This window comes from Plasmodium gonderi (genome assembly GCF_002157705.1).
Source record: "Plasmodium gonderi DNA, contig: Chr12, whole genome shotgun sequence".
Classification (NCBI taxonomy): Eukaryota; Apicomplexa; class Aconoidasida; order Haemosporida; family Plasmodiidae; genus Plasmodium; species Plasmodium gonderi.
Window position 1 is genome coordinate 811594 of NW_021628937.1, and position 22930 is coordinate 834523.

Consider the following 22930-nt stretch of genomic DNA (forward strand, 5'->3'; position numbering starts at 1 on the left):
CTGCTTTTCTGTGTAGCATTTCATGCTTCTTGTGAGCTTGCTATATAACGAATTTTCACAATTAAGCTTCTAACGATTACGTTTCTAACTATTATGCTTCTAACCATTACGCTTCTAACCATTACGCTTCTAACCATTACGCTGCTAATCTTTACACTGTTGAAGAAATAAATTTTCCACCATTGTACACTCCTCCATCCGCTACTTTTCTCCACAGCAAAAACATGAAGCTGAACATCTCAAACCCTCTGAACAATGTTCAGAAGAGCATAGAAATTGACGATGAGAAGAAATTGCTGCCCTTCATGGAAAAGCGAATAGGAAATGTCGTACCAGGAGATTCAATCGGTGAAGAATTTTTGGGATATGTATTCAGAATAACTGGAGGAAATGATAAGCAGGGATTTCCAATGATGCAAGGAGTGTTGACTAACAGCCGTGTGAGACTCTTATTTAAGAAAGGAATGAAATGTTATAGACCAAGAAAAAAGGGAGAAAAGAAAAGAAAATCTGTTAGAGGATGTATTGTAGGTCAAGATTTGTCAGCTCTAAATTTAACTGTGGTTAAAAAAGGTACCAATGAAATTCCAGGACTAACTGATAAAGCAGTAGGAAAAAAGCTAGGGCCTAAAAGAGCTAGTAAAATTAGAAAATTATTTAATTTAGATAAAACAGATGATGTTAGAAAATATGTTATTGGAAGAGCTATTTCCAAAAATGGAAAAACGAGATTTATTAAACCAAAAATTCAAAGACTTGTTACGGAAAAAAGATTACTACGAAAAAGAACACTTATGGCAGCTAAAGAAAGACGAAGAATAGAGAAAAAAAAAGCTATTAAAGAATATAAAAAGATTTTAAATAAATACAGAAATGAATTACTTACCAGAACAGATGATGATACGGGAAAAAAAAAAAAAGTCAAAAAATCTATTTCAAAAGATAGTCTTAAAAAAGGAGGAAAAAAAAAAGACAAAAAAAATGCCAAAGACGATAAAGTGACCAAAAAGGAAAATGATAAATCCAAAAAAAATTTAGTAAAAAAGGATGTAGCAAAAAATGATGCAGGAAAAAAAACGTCATCCAAATCACCAGCACCCAAAAAAGTCAAAGAAGAAAAAAATACAAAGCATGATAACAAATCTGTGAAAGTTGACAAAAAGGCTTCAGCAAAAACACCAAAGGGGGATGATAAAGGTGCCAAGAAAAAAAAGTAAATCATATGTGAATACATCATTTATTTCATGCTTGAATCAGGGTGATGTGCAGGGAAAACAAGTTATATGCAAAGTGGAAAAGAAGCCATAAAATTGTATGGAGAAAATGAAGGAAACATAATTAATGTTTTCTCTCACCCCATATGTAGGTAATACTATATTATCAATAACTATTAAAAAAACAAAAAAACAATGATTCATTGAGAACTTGATAAAATGTAACTGCTTATTGTAAAGGGGGTAATATAGCTAGCTACTGATAGTAGAACTTTGTACCTGCACTCTTTATGAAAAAAAATATGCCTACACAAAAAAAGTTAAATTAACAAAATAACAAAGTGTGCATTATACATGCTGTCAGTGTGTGTACATTACACAAAATGCATTGTTCACACGCTTGTATTAAGCCTTTTCCCTCAATTTTATCCCTATATTTAGAAACTACACCCACCCGTTTTCATAAATTTAAGTTTTTATGCCAAATTTTAGATTAACTTTTTATCAAATTTTTAACAAACGGAAAACGTGCCATATATATATATATATATGTGCCATATTATACGTTTATAATATATAAATTTCTCTTTTATTTTTAAAAATGAATAATAGTAAAAAAAAAAAAAAATGGTGGATAAGCTCCCCTTCCTTTGTTTTGTACATAACACATAACAGAACTACAATGAGAAGTGTATACACAAATGAGGTTTCTAAAAAAACACAAGTCCCAATCAAAATAAGGTACTTAACAATTTTTTTTTTTTCTTTTGAGCCTTTATTTAATAATTGGCTATAAATATTCCTGATGAATCTAATATGTACATGGTATGATGCACAGAAATTCACAGTACTGTGTAGAACTGATGTAAACAGATTAAACAAGCACAACATCTCCCCCCACCCCATGCAGTGTAATAATTTGTAAGGTGCCATATATACAATATGCAATAGTGTAAGTTTTAGACAACTTTTTCTAATTAGATGTTTGATATATTTTTCATGCCACTTTTTCAAATATTTATTGTAGAAAAGAGAAAGGGACTAAAAAGGAAAAAAAAAAATTATAGTATCATTAAAAAAGATTAAATTTGTCTTTCTCCTTGATAGACCCAAGGCGTTATTTTATTTTATTTTATTTTAATATATTTTTTTTATTTTAATTTATCTTTTTTATTTTAATTTATCTTTTTTATTTTAATTTATTTTTTTTTTTTTTTATATTCACAAATTCGAAATGAAGTATTTAATTTTGGACCACGCATAGTTAATTGCAAGTTGCATATTAGATAAAAATCGTGAATACTGATTTATAGTTAATTGATGAAAAATTTTCCTTTTTTCTTAATAAAGTATACACAAATTAAATATTTGTGCCATTTGTATATATAACCTTATTTTCTCAATATTTCACTCTTGCTTCGTGAAATTACCCCACGTAAAAAAAAATGTGTATACCTTTTTTTTTTTTTGTTTTTATAAGCTAAGCATTACCTCTCATTTCTAAACTTACAAGGGAATTGCGAAATTTAATATAAAGCAATGATGATAATTTTTGGTATCACAAAACATGTCCAGCATTTACACCATATCATATATATTATATAAACTATGCCTTGAGGGAATTTTTTTTTTTTTTTTTTCTCTCTCATTTTTGTAAATAACTTAATACTTCTTGCATTTAAAAAATTTTGTATATAATAATAATAACTTTTCAAAAATATACATGCCTGAAACTTACTGTAAATATTTTCTATTATAATCTCTTTTGTAATACAAAATTCATCCAGTAGAAATACATATACATTTGTGAAGTGTACATAAAATGTACATTATACAATGGTTATGTAAATATATATACTTGCTTAATTAGGTATATATCAACCCCCTTTTGCTGCATTTACCTTTTTTTTTTTTTTTTTTTTTTTTAAAGCTCATATTTAAATTGTACAAAAAGTAAAAAAAAAAAATATTCATCAATGACAAATTGGCTAATGGAGGAAAAAACAAATTACCTATGTGACATATTTCTACGTTTTTGCTAATAAAAAAATGATTTAATTATGTTGAAATTACTCTATAACAGGACTAGAATTATTGCGTAATGTTTTTATCCCAAACTTATATATATATAGTTGTGCGTGAGTGTTTTTCGTTTGTATGATGAATATATACATGTATGCGCTTAACCTGAGTAAATAAAATTCTTGGAAAAAATTGAAAATGCTTAGAAAATAAAGTGCCTTTACTTGGTTATTCATTTATTTGTTTATTCATTTATTTGTTTATTCATTTATTTGTTTATTCATTTATTTGTTTATTCATTTATTTGTTTATTCATTTATTTGTTTATTCATTTATTTGTTTATTTTTATTTATATTTTTTTTCCATCTTTGTCATTCCCAACAATTTGTCCTTACACCCCCCAACCACTCCTCTTTGTGCCTATTTTACACGCGAAAGGAAAATATATATATATATATAGCAATGTTACGTCTGCACATGCTACATATGAACATATTAGGTTTACACATATTATGTATATACACATTACGTATGAGAATATATATGGCTTTATTCTTATTCACTCTTTAACATTCGCACCTATGTATTTAAGCCATAACAGTGTGACTCTCCCATGAGCTCTCACAAATTTTTTTTTTTTTTTTTTTTTTTTTTTTTTTTGCAAAAAGGGAAGTCAATTTTTTTTTGTGTTTTTTTTTTTTTTTTTTTACTTTCTTCCCATATATATGCCTTCGTCACGTGCAAATACGTTTGCACATGCACAAATATCCATATCATGTATATATTATTATGCGTTCATAAAATTCACCCGTATATTTCGTGAACAAATCCTGGGAATGAGTGCATCGCAGGGGAATATCACATTAGTATATCATTACATGCCTTGGAAAATGTGTAACAGTCTCCATTTTTTTTTTTTTTTTTTTTTTTTTTTTTCGTAACGTCACAAAATCTAAATGCTGATATTATTTAGGTGACATCTGCATACGTTTGTATATTTATGAACATGCATAAAAATAAGTCGTCTATAGCCTTTTATTATATTTATAATATAAGGGTTTATTTTTTTATTACACTTTTTGAGACTCTTTTTTACAACCATTACTAATTTTATAAACGAAGGATCGTCAATTCCATGAAAAACGTTTCTGTTTTTATAAATTTTATTTCTAAACAGTTATGTTGAACAAACAGGGTTTTATCCCATTATAGATTCGCATCCCGCTTAAACGATCCGTCGTTTTAGTTTGTTTTTTTTTTGTAATTTTTTAATACGAAAGATTGGGGAAAACACAAAATATTTCTGCAGAACTGTTAATTTAAAAGATAAAAAAGTAAGAAGTCTAAAAATTTCTTCAAAATGGGGGCCTTAGACGAATCTACACCAGTACCTTCGAGAATGTAAGGAAAAAATAAAAAATCACAAATAGAAATAATACATTATTTTCAATTTATTTTCATCACAGTTGTTGTCATTTATATTGTAGTATGTCAATGCGTATGTAAACATATATACTTCCTCTACACAACAAGTTTTTAAGATAGATATGTGGACTTGAATAAAAAGTGATAACACGATTAATTCCTGTTGCACGCTTAAGCAAAAAAAATAAAATAAAAATAAAATTAGGCACTGATTTCATTTTTCTTCTTCGTTATGTATATGGAGAAAAAAACAAATTATGATTGAAATAAAGGTTTCATCCATTTGTGTATTTTGCTTAGCCATACATGCGCACATAAGGGTTTATTTGCCTTTGGTGCCAAGGGAAAAGAAAAAAATAAAAGAAACATAATTAACCCGTTAATTTGTTTCGATGTGCTTATATTACCCCACTCAACCTTTCACTCATGTACATTTTTGCACCTTTTTTAGAACTCTACAATTAATGAAACAAAAAAAAAAAAGTGCGTTCCAAGGTTATTCTCTGTTGAAAAAAAAAAGTGATGCACTTTTTATTCATTTCAGGGAAGTACTTAAGGATATTGTTAAGGTGCAGAAAAGAAAAAAAATAGACAAAATAGGGAAAATAATTAGAAGTGTTTTTCCTAGTGGAAAAAATTTGCGCAGTACATAACCATTATATATAACTTGCTTTTCCATATTACAGCTAACTTAACACATGTGTTATATTTTTTTTTTATTTTATTTTTGTTTCTCCCCTTCCCTTTTTTATGTGATAATTTCGAATTAGACAAAAACAAAAGTAGGAGAAGAAATGAGGAATGCCTCCTTTTCGTTAGCCAAAGCAGTATGGGCTGCAGGAGATTTTAAAGGGCAAATTATTGAAGGAATAAAAAGACCCGTTGTAACCTTATCCTTATCCACGAATAATGTAGCTGGTGTGAAATTGCCCATATTCCAAGTACATATTGATCCCACAGTTGATGTGCTAGGTAACTTAGGAATTGCTGCAGGAGGACAAGTTATTAATAATACAAGAGAAAACTATTTACAATGTTTAAACATGTTAGTCAAATTAGCATCTATGCAGGTAACACTAAACGTAAAAAAGAAAAAAAAACGGAAAAATAGTTAAAATGGATAATAGTTACGACGTAAAGTGCATTTCATAATATGAAGCCTTTTTACAAAATTATACATCCCCCCATGGTTTTCTCTTTTTTTTTTTTTTTTTTTTTTTTTTTTCATGCTACATCTCTTCACATTCATATATGCATATATAAGCATATGCTCATGTTTACATTTTCTTAACTTGGTCATCCTTCTCACGTTTATGTAAGACAAACGTGACTAATGTATGTACATGTAACACATTTTACTTTGCACAGGTGGCCTTTTTTTCTCTTGATGAAGAAATCAAAATGACCAACAGAAGAGTGAATGCTTTAAATAATATTGTACTACCGAGATTGGATGGGGGAATAAATTATATCATTAAAGAACTGGACGAAATTGAAAGGGAAGAATTTTATAGATTGAAAAAAATAAAGGAAAAAAAAATTGACAAGTTAAAAGACTCATATGCAGAGTATATAACTGATGACGACAATCAAAATAATATGAAAAGATATGACAATTATGCAACGTCACAAAAAGATGATGATGTTATATTTTAAACTCTTTTTTTTTTTTTTTTTTTTTACCAGTTAATTAGTTTATTTTTTTGTTGTATATATTTATATAGTTTTGTCGAATAAGGGTATTATCCAAATGTTTACTTTGAAAAAGATGGTTTAGCATGTAAGAAGAATTTTAGAAGAAATATGTAAGGTGATTTTTTTTTTTTTTTTTTTTTTTTTTTTTTTTTTTTTTTTTTTTTTATTTTTTTTTTTTTTTTTTTTTTTTTTTTTAAATTTTTTTTTTTTTTTTTTTTTTTTTTTTTTTTTTTTTTTTTTTTTTTTTCTCTTATACGTGAATATTATTGAAAAAAGTAAAGATTGAGCGCCCAAGAAAAACATGTACTGCATCAAACCATAGCTATAGGATATTCTGAAGCAGGATATACATATATCTAATTATTATAGTATATGTATAAGGAACCCTCCCCATATACATATTATGTTCTAACAATTACTGTTAGATAAAAAGTTTCAAGGCGGATAATTCAACAAAAAAGGAACGTTTGGTTACTTAATGCATTTGTAAGTAAAAGTAAAAAAAAAGTGATTGGAACAACCTTTTTTTCCTGTCTTATTTTTAAAACATAGGGGTGAGCACATATTTTCTCACAGTTAGGTTTCTCAAAGTAGGCCTATGACAAGCAATTTTTTAAAAAAAATTTATTAGAAACATAATGCAAACAATGTTTATTATTACGTTGTTGAATTTGGCAATGTCCAAAATATACGTTGATTAACAAACTTCCTCATTCAACACGTGTTAATTATATAGATTCCTAAAACAAATTAATAAAAGCAACAAGAGCAGAAAAAAAAAAAAGAACATCTTTTTATATATGAAAAAGCATTGTTTGAGCAACTTCTTTTACAATTTTATATTAGTTATGTGGAAAGTGCAATAAATGGAATAAGTAAAATAAATGCATTAAGTGCATCAAGTGTAATACGTTAAATATGAGCAACAAGTACAATATGTGCAACAAGTACAATATGTGCAACAAGTACAATATGAGCAACAAGTACAATATGAGCAACAAGTACAATATTTTCAGTAAGTACCATAAACATTAAATGTTCCTTTAACAAAAGGGAATGAACAATATGTATATATATATCATATGCAGATTTGCACTATTAACTTTTTTTTTAATAAGATATATGCCATTCTGAATATTTGATCTATGTTCTAGAAAAAAGTATATGCAAATGATATATACTTAAGAAAAGGAAAAAAAAGAAAAAAATCCTACACATTGAACTTTTAAAAATTATGATCATTCATAACATTTTAGTCTTTTTTTTTTTTTTTTTTTTTTTTTTTTCCCTTTTTTAAAGCTAACTGTTTTTAATCCTTTTTGTTCATAATAAAAAGTATAACACACTGAAATGTTACTACCGATTTTACATTTATGGTAAAGGTAAAAAGCGTAAATTTGGTAATTCATTTAAGAAGCTCTTAATTTATAATGTAACATTGTCTGACATGTTCATAAAATTCTATAGCAATGTTGTTAATTTTATGAACATAAAATAATTTTCTATTGTTTTGATGCGTCTTAATGGAATTTTTTTTTTTTTTTTTTTATTAACTTTAGCTTGCACTTTATTTCATATTAATTTAGACCAAACCGTGCACACAATTATGTAAAGTGCATTTTTTCACACAAAAAAAAAAAAAAAAAAAAAAAAAAAAAATGGATCTAATGAACTTAAAGCCCATAGTATGAATAATAAGGGGTACATATTTAAGAAGTGAAATTTAAGATAGGCCCTTTATTTATTTTTTTTTTTTATATTTTATTTTGTAATAGAATGCATGTTATACTATATTGTCATGGTCTAAAAATGGTAGAGCAGGATACCAAAAAAAAAATAGAACAAAAAAGGGCAAAAAAGGACAAAAAATAACATTTTTATAATTTCCTTTTTTGTAGATAATCCTCACCTTGCTACTTTTTTTTTTTATTTCATGCAACAAATTAAAAAAAAAAAATAAAATACCTACCTTTGTTTGCAAACAAACGAGTCTTTTATTTTTTCTAAGCAGAAACAAAACTTACACGATAGCACATAACTCATTCTGGTTAATCATGCTTAACAGTGCTTAATTTTTACCTTTCCCGCTTTTACATTTTCCAGTTCTTCTTTTTGCACACATTGCATCGTCTAAATTACACACCAATTTTTGCTATAATTGGAAAAAATAGCAATTTTATTAAAATTTATCATAATTCCACATGCTAGTTTGGTGGACAACATTTCATTTAAGAAAAACATACACACATATGTAATAAACGCATAATTATTCCCAAATGAATAACAATTCGGGGGATATAAGCGATTCAGCTACGGAGAGTCGTGACCAATTCGAAAATGGTAATATTAGGGGCTACGGAGAAGGTGCAAGGGGAATTCCCAATGAAAATTACAAGGGTGATAGGAAAGACAAAAGGGAAAATGAAAATGAGTATGATTGGGTTCACCAAAATGAGGAACACCAACAAGGGGGAAATCAAAACGAAAGAGAAGTAAAACAGCAGAGAAACGAATATACAAGAGCACAGTTCATCCCTGATTTACACGGGTTAGGTAGGGAGAGACAAGCTTTACCTTCTAAAATACTTGAGTTGAAAATACCAGGACAAGTAACACCTTATCATTTCCCTCAAGATGAAACATCCTCAGATGTTGAAACATTGTATGATGAAAATGGATTACCTATTACTAATTCAAATACTAATGATGAAAAGGAGAAGAAATTGTGGTCTTGGACTGACGATGGGAAATTAAAACTTCAATGTTCACAACCAATAATTCCAGTATCTGTTGTACAAGGTATTCTAAGGAGAGATAAAATTATTTTGATACCACAAGTAGAAGTAACAGATTTTGTTGTTCCCAAAATTTATAATCAAAATATCAAACATGATGTACCAAAGTTAGATATAAAAGTAGAATGCTCAAATGTAGAAATACCAAATGTGAAATATGTCGAAAAGGAAATAATCATTCCTATTATTACTGGGTATACACATAAATTTATCCCCAAATGGGATGTACATGAAGTTCCTAGACCCGTAGTTAAATATATTGGTGAGCAAAAAATTGTGGAAGTAGAAGTACCAGAAATTAAATATGTGGACAAAATAGTAGAACGAGAAATTGTAGTAGACACTGTTGAAAAAAGAGTACCCAAAATTATCGAAATACCCAAATATGTAGATGAAATTAAATATGTATGGAAACCTATAGAAAAAATTGTATATATACAAAAACTAGTACCTAAATTTGATGTTAATTTAGAATGCCCTCCACCTTTAATAGTGCCTTATCCAGTCCAAACAATTAAAAAAATACCACCTGTTATGATCAGAAAAAATATTAAATTTCCAGATTGTGATTATACTGATTTGAATTCACCACATGGATCCTTGCCAATTCCTAGAGAATATGTCGATTATTACACGAGTAGGCAGAAAATTCAGAAAGGTCTTTTTTCAAATTGTTGTGATGCAAATTGCAAGAGTACCGAAGAACCAAATGAACTCTACGATGTTGAATCTCCAAAATATGTGATGATGGATTCAGAAGAATCACATCTGAATAAACTAAATATTTGTAATTCCTCGAATCCTTTTGTAAATAATAACCCTGGTTCCATTTTAAGCAAGGCTTAACAAAATATCGCTGTTCATGCGAATGGATAAGGGGGAAGGGGCAATGCAGGTGAAGAGGGAAAAGGTCAATCCAAATCACTGATCATGCCCTTCCTCATGTGTATGTATATATATATATATATATATATATATATATATATATATATATACATGGGGGGAGACGTATGAGTGGTGATGGACACAATATCGTGAGCATGAAATCGTTTTATAGCCCTTTTTTTGGCCCCCTCGAAACTAAAAATAATGAGTGAATATAGGAGAAAACATTTTGTAGCTGGTCAGAGAATTACTTTTACACATACACCTATAGATATAGTGTAGTATCCTCTCTCTTTCATCTGAAAAAAAGACAGACATATCATCAGTTGTGCTTTTTCTATCAATTTTCCCTTTTTTTCTTTTATTTTGTTGTGTGTATGCTATGGTCTGTATGCATACATAGTTAGATATACATGCCGTCATATATTTATTTGCAAACTAGGGAAATTTCAAATAGAAGAGCTTTCATATATCGTTTTTCTACATGCATGGAAGAAGGAAGCATGTAACCTATGCTTTCACAAAAGTATTTCTTCACTTTTAAGTACTCATTTAGAACGAGGGGATATTGTAGCAATGGTACACAAAGGTCTCCCTCTTCTAACCTAACGAAATAACATATAAAGAATATTCTTCTTTTTCACATTACCACTGTCATATGCCATTGTTTTTTTTGTCATCTTTGTCATTTTTGTCATGTTTGTCATGCTTTTCAATATTGCCGGCCATTGTTAGAACTACTGTTCATTGTTTATGTTTCTTGCCTATTTCACTTTTCATTCGTTTTTTTTCCTTTCCTTCATTTGTGTTTTCACGAAGAACTTTCAATCATCCATTTTTAACAAAATAGTAACTATTTTAACTTGTGGACTTTGACATTATTTATTTTTATTTTGTTCTTTCTCTGACATTGTAACTACTTGTATTTATGTTTTAGTAATAAAAAAAAAAAAAGGATCATAAAAAAGGTTCATAAAAAGGGGCAGCAAAAAAATGTCATAAAAAGGGCCACAAAAAAGGGTCACAAAAAAGGGCCACAAAAAAGGGCCACAAAAAAGGGCCACAAAAAAGGGTCATAAAAAGGGGTCATAAAAAGGGGTCATAAAAAGGGGTCATAAAAAGGGGTCATGAAAAAGGACGAAAAAAAATATATATGTTATTTTTCAGTTTGTTCCTTAATTAGCAATTTTAGCCTTCTATTTCAACTTCCTGCTCTATTATAATAAAAAAAAAATAATAATAAATATAAGGAAACTTATTAGCAATAAGACTTTTTTAATCATTTGGTTGTCATGATCTATAGTCTCTTTGTTATACATCTTGAGTAAAGACTTGAGTTCTACGAAATGTACAAAAAAAAAAAAAAAAAGGAATGTTATGCATTCTGTCCTAGTGGAGGAAGGAATAGAGGCATATAGGCTATGAGGAATGGTGATAATATGGCAATGGAAGCGTTAATAAGTGTGATAATTATACAGACAAAAGATGTTATTTTATATACATGTGCATGTGTCACTCAAAATGGTTATTTAACTTTCATTTTCTTTTTCTACATCCTTCAACTTTTGCTGTAATTGAACTATAAAGAAAAATAGTTTGTAGTTGCATTCCTTGTTGTATCTTATATTTTCTTCATTTTTTCCTTCTTGTCTGTGAAACGTATCAGAAGGGGGGTGTAAAAAAAAAAAAAAAAAAAAAAAATGTTTAAGCTTTTATTTTAATTTCCATTTTAACTTCAACATGAAGAATGGTGTTACAATGGTTATGTCTTAAAATTAAAAAAAGGGATTTCACATGGAAATTTAAGTAACAATGAACAGAGTAAACCCTTGTATTCAGTGCATTTTCATATATTCATTTGTGAAATTTTTAAAAAGATATGTTCTAGATGAACTTATTCTCTCATGTATGTTTTACGTAACATATACACACAAATGCAGTAATATATTTTATATGTTTTTTATTCTTTTTATCTTGTAACCTAAGTTTGGTAAAACAACTTAAATTATTAGCAGCCCTGTTATTTAGCCTAGAACATTGCAATGAACGCATGTCCATCTTTAGCCTTTTTTTTTTTTTTTTTTTTTTTTTTTTTTTTTTTTTTTTTTTTCTTTTTTTTTTTTTTTTTTTTCTTTTTTTTTTTTTTTTTTTTTTTTTTTTTTTTTTTTTTTTTTTTTTTTTTTTTTTTTTTTTTTTTTTTTTTTTTTGCTTCCTCCCTTAGAAAGAATGTATTATAAACATATTCAATTTTCTTAATATTTCTACGGCTTGCGCACAATTTTATACATGTCATATGAGCTGCAAAACAGACCCTCTAACTTCCCCCCCTTACATGCTTCAATCGCTGGCTCTTTATTATCAAAATGTGTGCAAAGTATTATGGAATGAAAAATAGATATGCAAAATAGAAATAGAAAGTGGAAGTGAACAATAAATGTGCAAAATAGAAGTGAAATAAATGTGTCACGTGAATAAGACCCCTTTACGTGTTGTCCCACTGAGCGTCATTGATGACATAGATGTCGTTTTTTCATCAAGGTACACAGCATGTCTTTTCCCAATTTTAAAAAACCGGAGTACTAAGGTAAGAAGAAAATAACACTTCATTTATATGGAGGCCAGATCCCATAAGTAAACATACACAGGAACACCTATGTATAAACTTATATACATGCACACACCTCTACACGTGTGTTCGTTTGTGTACTTCTTCATCACCTATGTTTTTAAAAAAAAAAAAAAAAAAAAAAAAAAAAAGGAAACATGCACATTAATGAACCCCGTTACGTTAATTATCAGTCACCTATATTTTTCAAAAAGCCATAACGACAAAGTAGTAAAATGAGAAAAACTCAGAGGTGTGTATCTGTGAAAATTCGTATGTGTGCATTTTTGTGTGCAAATGTGCTTATCAGTAAAATGTTTAAGTATACGAACAAGACTAGTAATGATATGTAGTTGGTTCAAAAGTGCTGTACAAAAAAAAAAAAAAAAAAAAAAAAAAAAGAAAAAAAAAAAAAGCATATACATATGCAAATACATATGCAAATACATATACAAATACATATACAAATACATATACAAATATATATACAAATACATATACACATATAAAAAGTGTAAAACTCTTCCACCAATATACCACCCCTTGTATATACATTTCACAAACCAAATTCCCTTTTTTTTTTTTTTAAAATGGATAATAAGGAATGTAATGATTTAATTACTCTTATGCATACCCCCTGTGCCAAGAAAAAAAAAAAAAATATATCGAGGGGATTAGCTACCAATGTCTAACATGGGAAGAAACAATGGTGTACTCAGAAAAAGGGGAAGAAATGAAAGAGGAGGAACAGAACAAAAAAAAAAAAAAAAAAAAAAAAAAAAAACAGCGCAACGAATTTGTTATACCATTATTCATCATGTTACGCGTTTTGAACATTTAATCAAAGTGGGATATAATAATCCTAAGGTACTTGAACAGTTTCATAGTACCTTTTGAAAATCAAATGATTGACTACACCAAGCTTTGTTCCCTGTTTTACGAGGGAAAAATGAGAAAAAATAGGATCCACCTCAAGGCGATAATTAAATTTGGTTAAGAATGGCTTCAAATGTGCCAAATGTTCCGAGGTCGTTACTAAATAAAGTGGGAGGTCTCCATTTAATGGTATTGAAAAACGATAATATAGACAGGTAAAGTTAATTTTTTCGTAAATAAATTCGAAATGTTTTCTAATATTAAAATTTTTATGTCCAAACCAATGAAATGATTTTTCTGGTATGATATATGGTTCAAGTGTGTCAGATGTCCGTTTATTTATATCGAATATATCATAAAATACATTTCCAAATTGATTGTCGTATATTCTTTTTCTCCAATTATGTAACACATTACCATTTGCTTTTTTAATGTGTGGAGAACAATCTAAGAATCCTATTTTAAATTTTCTATGAATATGAGAATATAATGGGGTATCGTAACAATCGGTTATCAGTATAGTAATATCCTTATCATTATCTGTTTTTAAATTTCGAAAATAAGTTGCTACTTTCTCTGGTGAGCTATTATGTATCCTACTGAAAAACACAATGCATATGATATGAAGTAGAAACCCTATATTTAACAATAGGAAATTTTTTTTTTTTTTTTTTTTTTTTTCCTCCATTCCGTCATTTGTATACACACGATCATCTTTTCCATTAGCAATATTCACATGTTGTGAATAACAAGGTTCCTGAATGTATATCCAGAACTTGTGAAGACTAACACCAGTAAATATAGTAATAAAAGGGATGTATCCTATTAGTAGTTTATGTTCTTTGTGTACACTAAATGATAAAGATAGAACTTCTAAAAGTGTTGCAAGGTATACAATATGATCTATTCTACTGAGAAAGACATGAAGAACTGAAGTTCTTTTTCTAGTGATGTTTTTGACAAAATCGATAAAACTGTAATATGTGAATGGTGTGAAGGCTAGATATATGGATGGTATTACACATGAAAAATAAAAATGGATGGGATTTTCTCCAAAATAATTATTTTCTCCACTTAAAAAATTATATAAAAAAAAATTCAAAAATGATATAGTTATTTTGTTATAATAATATGAATCTATCCCAATACTAATTAATAAAAAAATTATAGTATACAAAATCCCAATTATAAACACTTCTTCAAATGATAATATCACATTATTATTCTTAATCCTGCTTTGTAACAAGTAAAGGATATATATACATATCCAAAATAGAGCAGCGTTAGGTCTGATTAATACACAAAATGAACTACATAACAAACTTAGTAACAAATTCTGCATATGAACAATTTTCAATTTGGATAATTTTTCTGTATTATTGTATGGGTCCATCTTGAAATCATCACACGATAATTTTGAAATACCTTCCTTCATTACAACCTGCGGAGAATCTCTTATATTTCCTACTGACACAAAATGGGAATATAACAAAGCTTCATTATTGTCTGTGCTATTCCTAGTTTTCTGTTCCTCTTTATTATTCCTCTTATGACACTCTTGTGCTAACTGTTTTCTGTAAATTACACAGCTTTGGACAAAATCTGAATCTCCTTTCCTTAGATTATTACCATCAATAAGGTTCTCATTCGAATTGTTATTTATTCTTTTTCCCTTAACAATAATTTGGGGACGATAGTTGTTAGATATAAAGTATACCCCCCATATGTTGAGAATATACTCAAATGAATGAGAAGAGGTTCTACAAATTGTGTAGAAGTGGAACCAACAAATGAAATAGCAAATTAGTATTGTGTAGATAACAGAGGAGCATTCTTCACCCTGCTTTTCAATAATGTTTTTATCACTTTTTCCATTTTTCTCATTATCACTTTTATTACCTGCAATTCCGTTTTTGTGTAACTCAGAATACCAAAGAATAACCAACTTGACAATTCCATAATCACCCAGTGCTGCACATAGGCCCTGAAAAATTCTGGGAGCATATAACACTGCATTGGGTGTATCTAATTTCGTGATTTTTAAAAAATAAAATAATATGGCATAAATAATAGGGTGCATAACAGATCGCAATGATATACAAGGTTCCCATTCCCATGGTTTATGACCATAACCAAATACCCAATAATGAGAAATTTCGATAGATTGAGCATACTCATCTGGAAAAAATGATGTTTGAACTAGTAAACAATTAAATAACCTGAAAAGAGTTAAGTACAACATACATCTCTTTGAATTTATACACTTCTTTACCATATCATTTCCATATTTAAGAAAGTTATCATATATCATTTTTACCTTTTTTAATGAAACACTCCTCCACTATACACAGAAAAAAAAAAAAAAAAAAAAGAGTTATATTTTCTCTAATTTCTTTTTTTCTATATACATGTGGAGTGTGTACATATACAAATGTAAGTCGCTAATTTTTTGAAGCCCCTCCTCTTTGTGAAAATTGTCTCCACTTCAGGGAACATATTTTTACATTCGTTTTTGTCTGTGTTCATTTAATTTGCAATATATTCTTCAAATGAGCTTAAAGCCATAGTCTGGTACATTACATAATACTCCTTTTCAATGACGTCAAAAAAACTTTCTCTCAACAGTGGAATAAATAAAAAAAAAAAAAAAAAAAAAAAAAAAAAAAAAGCCTTAAATGTACACATATATATATTCACACTTTTGTGTGTAAAAGAAAGAACCCAGTTTTTATTCGATCATGTATTCCCATAGGTGTTATTACTTTTGCATGGTTCTTCAATTCCCAGAGTGGGAGTAACTCATATTCTACTACTTTTTTTTTAATTGTGGATTTTTCACTCTATTGTACATTTTAAAATGTTCACTAAGTAGATTTCTTGAAGAGAGGTCTTTATTTTTCCTATTTTCACTTGGTGACATAACAAAAAAAAAAAAAAAGAAAAAAAAAAAAAGGTGGAGTCTTATATCTTCACTTCACCGTTCCTCTTACACAATTTATACTGTTTTATGTTTTATTTTGCACTATTTGTTCTATTTGGAAAATTACACTTATTAATTCTTTTTCTTTTTTTTTTTTTTTTTTTGCCTTTGTAAAACATAATGATATATACATATCACTATACGGTACTTTTTTTTTTTTTTAGTTGAAAAAAGGGTGTATACTCATCTAGTAAATATGGAAAAATAATTCATGTGGATACCTCGCCCAATGCACAAATGGTACTTAAATTATGTGTGTACACTCTTGTTCTTATTACACAGCAAATCTTAAATAGTATCATTAAACGTTTTTGAGAAAAAGATTTTTTTTTTTTTTTTTTTTTTATCCCTTCTTTAGCGTTACAATAAAATAAAAAAAAAAAAGGCAAAACAGGAAAAAAACAAAATAACGCAATTTTGAAATTGAACACACGGATAAATGCTGTAGTGCTATATTCAGATAAAATGTGGGGACACTGAGGTTCACACAAACGTCTGTAAAAAAAAAAAAAAAAAAAAAAAGAACGTGATAAATGGTGATTTGGGAAAAGTTGGTTAGTAATTCACGCCTATACATGCATTTATTAGAATATATATAGGGACTTTTAAAAACTGAATAAAATAAAAATATTCAACGTCAAGTACCAAGAAGTAAAATAAAAATAAAGGAATAAAATAATAAAATTAAATATACACAAATGAGTTTATTAAAAATATGCCTTCTCTCCATATTTTACTATAATCTCTATAGCACAAAACATATATTAGGTAAACAGGAAGATTCGCATATCTTCTTATTCAGAAAAAATGATTAGGACAGAACGCAACTTGAATTTTAGGTGTATCCATTGGTTAGACCAAATAAAACAGGCTATGTTCACTTGCATTAGTACAGATCTATAAATTAATGATACTGTGTAAATGCACAACAATAAACAAATTGATAATACAGAGAATCGTTAATACGCACCAGAATAAGGAATTTTTTTTTTTTTTTTTTTTTTTTTTCTTCTCCCTCTCAAGATTGCGTAAACATATTTGTATCAAATGGATACAAGCTGGTCTCATCCGTTTGACAAAAATAATAAACTGATGTAAGGAAGGAGAATTAGGGACGAGAATTGTTAGCTAGAAAAATAGGATAGAGGGATATTATATATACCCCCAATTTTATTTCTACAAAACAAGAAGAGCAAAAGTTTTATCCTTCCTTTCCATTCATATTCTTGTACTTATCACTAAAGTAGTCATATTTTTGATAAGACAATGGTTCATTTAATAAATTGTCTAACATATTATTCATCCCATCAACGAATTTACTACCCGTTTTTTGCGTTTTAGGAATTGCAACTCGTCCAAAATCTTTTGGCAATTTTTTATGCTTTTCTAACGTGGTCCCATCTAATGCTGAATTAATTTTGTCTAATAAATTACTTCCCGTTTTTAATGTTGGTCGTTCTTTTCTTGAATAAAAAGGATCTGGATTATAAAATGGATATAAATCATATAAGTTAGTTTTATTATTCTTCGATATGCGTTTGTACGATGATGCTAACATATCTATTACTAAATTTACAGCATCATCTAAATATGTCCCTACGGTTAGGGTAATTTTTTTGAACAAATCAAATTTTCTTTGTTTTCGAGTATGAATAGCCCGTGATAATTTAGGCCCTTGGATTATGTATTCATATTGGGGTCCAGATAAATCATTTACATTTGAATTGCAGCCTGTTAATGAACAATTTATTCCTTTTTTTAAAAAACAACATTCATCTTCATCTTTCTCTAAGTAATATAAAAGTGGTGGATTATTTTTAAAATTCTCGCTATCTGCATAGGGATATTCATTTACGTAACCTGAAAAAGTTTGCGGGCTACATAAAGAATTGCTATCTTTCTTACTCTCAAAAGGAATATATGCGGTCCTTCCACATAATCGAGGGGTTCTACTAGTATAGCTATTATAATTGTGTGGATTTGTGCTGGAAATATTTTGGCTCATGTTAGAATATCTTGAATAGATGGGAGATAATGTGTTTTTTGCGCAATATAACTGTCTATTTGTCCCTGAATAACTATCATGCACTGGTAAATTATTTTCATTATCATAGGTGTGCTTCAAGGTATTCCCCATATCTAAATATTCATAATTTTCTAAATTTGTGGGAAAGGTAGAATCCCGATTAGTGGTCTTATCGGAGCTGGGGATATTTCCATAATTGAGATTTCCTCCATAATTGCCACTTCCTCCATAATTGAGGCTTCCTCCATAATTGCCACTTCCTCCATAATTGCCACTTCCTCCATAATTGCCACTTCCTCCATAATTGCCACTTCCTCCATAATTGCCACTTCCTCCATAATTGCCACTTTCTCCATAAATATCATCATTACAATGACTACTTGTATCCATTTTTGCATGAAGCACGCTTGGGATGTGTTGCATATACGTGTTTTTATTACAAGTGTAAGAAAAATGATCTCTGGTTGGTTTATTCAAAAAAGAATAGTCGCAACTGCTGTAATGATTGCTTTTTGCATTTGTTACGTCACCTACATTTGCATTAGTTTCATAAGGTTTCTCTTCTTGAAAAGATAACATACCTGGAATGTCATATCCGATATCATGGGATACTTGCTGTTGTAGATCATTGTTAATTGCACTAACAACCTTTTCTTCCTTGTTTGAAATAATTTCCTTTTCTGAAACGGATACACCTTTTAACGATTTTTTCTTGGCTGCTTTGGCAGCAGAACTACTTTTTGAACTGCTTAATTTATTCATTTATGTAGAGTTCACAATATGTTTTCATTCATTTATCTGCTTTTCATCTGGGTTTTGATTTCTTCTGTTCAAGGGTGTACCGAACACACAAGGTATTATGGCATAAATAAAGAAACACTTTAGTATGGTTAAAAGTATAAATAAAATTTTGTAGTATATAAAAACAAAAATGAGGAAAAGGAAAGCGAACAGTCCTACGGAAAGAGTAATAGACTGGTTACTACAGTTTAGTATACGATGTTACAAATGTTTTGCATAACTACATGGGTATGTACATGATCATATATATATATATATACACTCTTCTAAAAAAATCATAAGAGTGGACTATATAGTCCTCATTTTAAAAATAAGGCAAATCTTGTAGAACGACGTTTATGTAAGTTGTCTACGTAAACACATGATTCTTTTTTTTTTTTTTTTTTTTGTCCATTCCGCAAATTAATATGTTTCATTTTAGTCAATTTGTTAGATAAAATATATATATATATATATATATATATAATATATACTTATATACATATAAATAAATATGCACATACACATGTGTGCACACTAATTACAACACAAGCATGAACAGTTCATATTTTTTTTTTTTTTAAGGAAAAGTCTATAACATTTTTTTAATTATTGTGTATAAAGGATTTATTTATACAGCTAAAAGGGTAATAAAAAAAAAATATATATATACTAAAATGTGAACATACATGTGTGTGTTTAGCTAAATTATCAGTTATTCTTACAGCTGTTTTATTTATTTTACATTTTCTATTATTGTTCATGCGCCTTGGAAAATTTACAACCTATGTATAGTGCCCTGTGTGTGGTGGGGGAAGGGGGGCAAATGACCACGTTAAATTAAATATGTTTTAAAATACACACTTAGTTTTTTCACAAGACCAACTTTCATGTTTATATACTTTTCTTATTCTCCATTTTTTTTTCTAAATAAATATAGACAAAACTACAACACCAGTTTACTTAAAGAAATGAGGAAAATACAAGTTCAAAAGGCGTATGTTAACAAATTAGTGACATTTAACTATTTTTTCATAAGCAATTTTTCAAAATTTTTTGATTAAACATAAGTACTTATATTGTTTTTCTTATGAAAAAATTTTTCTTAAATGAGCATTTGGTTGTTAGGTAAAATCAAATTTATATTTCAAATGATCTCCTTCTTCTAATGGTTTTTTTTACGCTTCATTAAAATGGGAGTTACGAATAACTATCGAAATTTTTTTTTTTTTTTTTTTTTTTTTTTCATACACAAAATATAAAAATAACAAAAAACTTTCTTGTTGCATTTGCTAACGCAGAGCTATAAAATAATAATCGTGGAATTATTAGTTCTATATTTGAAAAATAATATATAAGTTGGATTATATCCATGTTAAATTACTACCTTTTACTACAACGGAGATATAGGAAATCAATTGGTGCGAAATATAATAAAGCACATTTAGCAAAGCATTATTCAGTTTATTTCTACATCGATTAGCTATAATTTGTTTAGTATTGTGAACTAGTATTTATATACATATATGCATATACGTGGGTTTAATTATAATATATTCCTTTTTTTTTTGTTTTTTCTTTTTCTACTATACAAGACTTAAATACGTGCATTTACTTTCTTATAAAAAAATATTTTTTTCACGTGAATTATAAAGTTAGAGTTGTCAAAAAGTTGCATAGGGGTATGAAAATTATAGTTTTTATGCATTGAAAAAAAAAAAAAAAAAGAAGGGTATAATATATATAGATATACATATATAGGCTAATATTCGTGTACACATAACATGTGTATATATAAATATTTACAAGCATATACACAATTACATATATATACATCACAGAAAAATAGAATGTTTTATTTACAATTTTATTCATAAACTGACTAATAATTAGATCATTTCTTGTAAGCTCTAGATTTTCTTCTTCCTCGTGCTTTTTCAAATTTCCTTCCCTTGGAACGAACATATGGTCTGGCCTTTGACTTGGGTCTACCTGGTGCTTTGCCAAAATGTTTTTCAGCTCTTCTTGCTTTAGTAGGACCTCTTAAAAGTATACACTTCTGTCCGGTTGGATATTTCAAAGCTAATTGATCAAAGGTTAAACATTCTCCTCCTGCATCCAAAATTCGTTTTCTAGCTGATTCTGTAAATCTGAGTGCACATACTTTTAATTTTTTGCAATCAAATAATCTCTTATCATCTGAATATGGACAGAAAAAAAAAAAAAAAAAAAAAATATTAAATTGGGAACAAACACAATATAAGATATTATATGTGCACATACTCATCGGAAAGTATGGGCATAAATTGGTTGAATTCTTTCCATTTTGTTTGAAAGAAATATGTAATTCACACATGTATGTACATAAATTGAATCTCAGTTTTGACTTCATCATGGAACGAAGACATATCAAAAAAAAAAAAAAAATACTAATACACCTCCATCTCCATGACAATCAATAATCAGTCATTGGCGAAACAAAAGCAGAACTCATTTGAATTTCCACAAATATTTATGGTCAGAACGTTCTACCATCTCCATTAATAATGTCAGAAGACCGTCGTGATTCGTAGAAACTTATTCATCATATATATTCAACCAAGTAAGCATGCACAAAATGTGTACATATATGTATACATACATATATATATGCGCATTGAATATGCAGAAGAGCATTTATGCTGCAGAACATTAATAAGGGAAAAATTGCAGAGGGGAATTTTTTCATTGCAAATTTTCATTACCTGTTATTGATCCAACAACAACTGCTACACTGTCTTGATAATTTGCCATGTGACGATGCAATTTGGAAAGCGACAAGGGGGGCCTAAAGCGCTTTGGCATAATAAGTCTTTTGGCAATTATTTTATTAAAATTCGCATTTGTCCTTTTGGCAAGAAATCGATATAACTTGACGAGTAGCCTCAGATAAGGATTTTTTGAAACTAGGTTTTTTCTTCCATGTTTTTTTATTCTACCAACATTTTTTAGTGCGATAGCCTGGCAAAAAAAAAAAAAAAAAAAAAAAAGGCGGTAATTTCAATGAGGTGTGAAGAATATTTGGTATTGTGAAAGAGAGATGGATGGGCTGACCACATAGATGAGTATAACAATTATTGAGGGTATGGCATGTATATATATATATATATATATACATAAATACATTGTCGATATCTATAAAAAACGCTCGTATATTTGCATATATATAAATGTGTTCCTCTCATTTCAATTCAAGCCATTGCAACATCCATGTGAAAATATGGATGGCCCCCCACTGTGAAACTCGAAATGGATGAGGTTAAATATAACAATGCCTTTAATTCACATTCTGTATACACATGTATATATATATATTTCTTCTAATACAGAAATTTGCGGAAAGGGCGAAATTTTCTTACCATATTTTTTAAGTCAGCGTTTGTTTATAAATAAGATATATATATAACTGGTGGAAGCAAAGGTTTATCAAAAAAAAAAAAAAAAAAAAACACTACGTTACAGGTGTTATACAAGTATGATCTTGTAAAAAATATAAAATGTTTTATGTATTAACTTCAAGAATTAAAAAAAAAGTATACTTTTTTTAAATATATATAAAAAAGCTCGAACGGAAATAAAAACTGAAG

The 22930-nt window shown here is 28.4% G+C and overlaps 7 protein-coding genes across 7 annotated transcripts; 3 read left to right on the top strand and 4 right to left on the bottom strand.

Annotated features, from left to right (window-relative positions):
* Positions 1–224: 224 nt before the first annotated feature.
* PGO_121470 (40S ribosomal protein S6) lies at positions 225–1217 on the top strand (the record flags this gene model as incomplete). Its single annotated transcript, XM_028688943.1, has 1 exon — positions 225–1217. The coding sequence occupies one exon, from the start codon at positions 225–227 to the stop codon at positions 1215–1217; it is 993 nt and encodes a 330-aa protein (XP_028544744.1).
* A 3380-nt stretch (positions 1218–4597) lies between these two features.
* Positions 4598–6318, top strand: PGO_121480 (vacuolar ATP synthase subunit d; the record flags this gene model as incomplete). The annotated part of the gene is made up of 4 exons (XM_028688944.1): positions 4598–4638; positions 5114–5231; positions 5433–5732; positions 6031–6318. 4 exons carry the CDS (start codon positions 4598–4600, stop codon positions 6316–6318), a joined length of 747 nt encoding a protein of 248 aa, XP_028544745.1.
* A 2315-nt stretch (positions 6319–8633) lies between these two features.
* PGO_121490 (hypothetical protein, conserved) lies at positions 8634–9998 on the top strand (the record flags this gene model as incomplete). Its single annotated transcript, XM_028688945.1, has 1 exon — positions 8634–9998. One exon carries the CDS (start codon positions 8634–8636, stop codon positions 9996–9998), a length of 1365 nt encoding a protein of 454 aa, XP_028544746.1.
* A 1256-nt stretch (positions 9999–11254) lies between these two features.
* Positions 11255–12095, bottom strand: PGO_121500 (hypothetical protein, conserved; the record flags this gene model as incomplete). The annotated part of the gene is made up of 3 exons (XM_028688946.1): positions 11255–11376; positions 11572–11687; positions 12019–12095. 3 exons carry the CDS (start codon positions 12093–12095, stop codon positions 11255–11257), a joined length of 315 nt encoding a protein of 104 aa, XP_028544747.1.
* A 1409-nt stretch (positions 12096–13504) lies between these two features.
* On the bottom strand, positions 13505–15829 carry PGO_121510 (GPI mannosyltransferase 3; the record flags this gene model as incomplete). Its single annotated transcript, XM_028688947.1, has 1 exon — positions 13505–15829. The coding sequence occupies one exon, from the start codon at positions 15827–15829 to the stop codon at positions 13505–13507; it is 2325 nt and encodes a 774-aa protein (XP_028544748.1).
* A 1870-nt stretch (positions 15830–17699) lies between these two features.
* PGO_121520 (hypothetical protein, conserved) lies at positions 17700–19286 on the bottom strand (the record flags this gene model as incomplete). The annotated part of the gene is made up of 1 exon (XM_028688948.1): positions 17700–19286. The coding sequence occupies one exon, from the start codon at positions 19284–19286 to the stop codon at positions 17700–17702; it is 1587 nt and encodes a 528-aa protein (XP_028544749.1).
* A 1912-nt stretch (positions 19287–21198) lies between these two features.
* Positions 21199–22705, bottom strand: PGO_121530 (60S ribosomal protein L18; the record flags this gene model as incomplete). The annotated part of the gene is made up of 3 exons (XM_028688949.1): positions 21199–21503; positions 22049–22304; positions 22703–22705. The coding sequence occupies 3 exons, from the start codon at positions 22703–22705 to the stop codon at positions 21199–21201; spliced, it is 564 nt and encodes a 187-aa protein (XP_028544750.1).
* Positions 22706–22930: the final 225 nt, after the last annotated feature.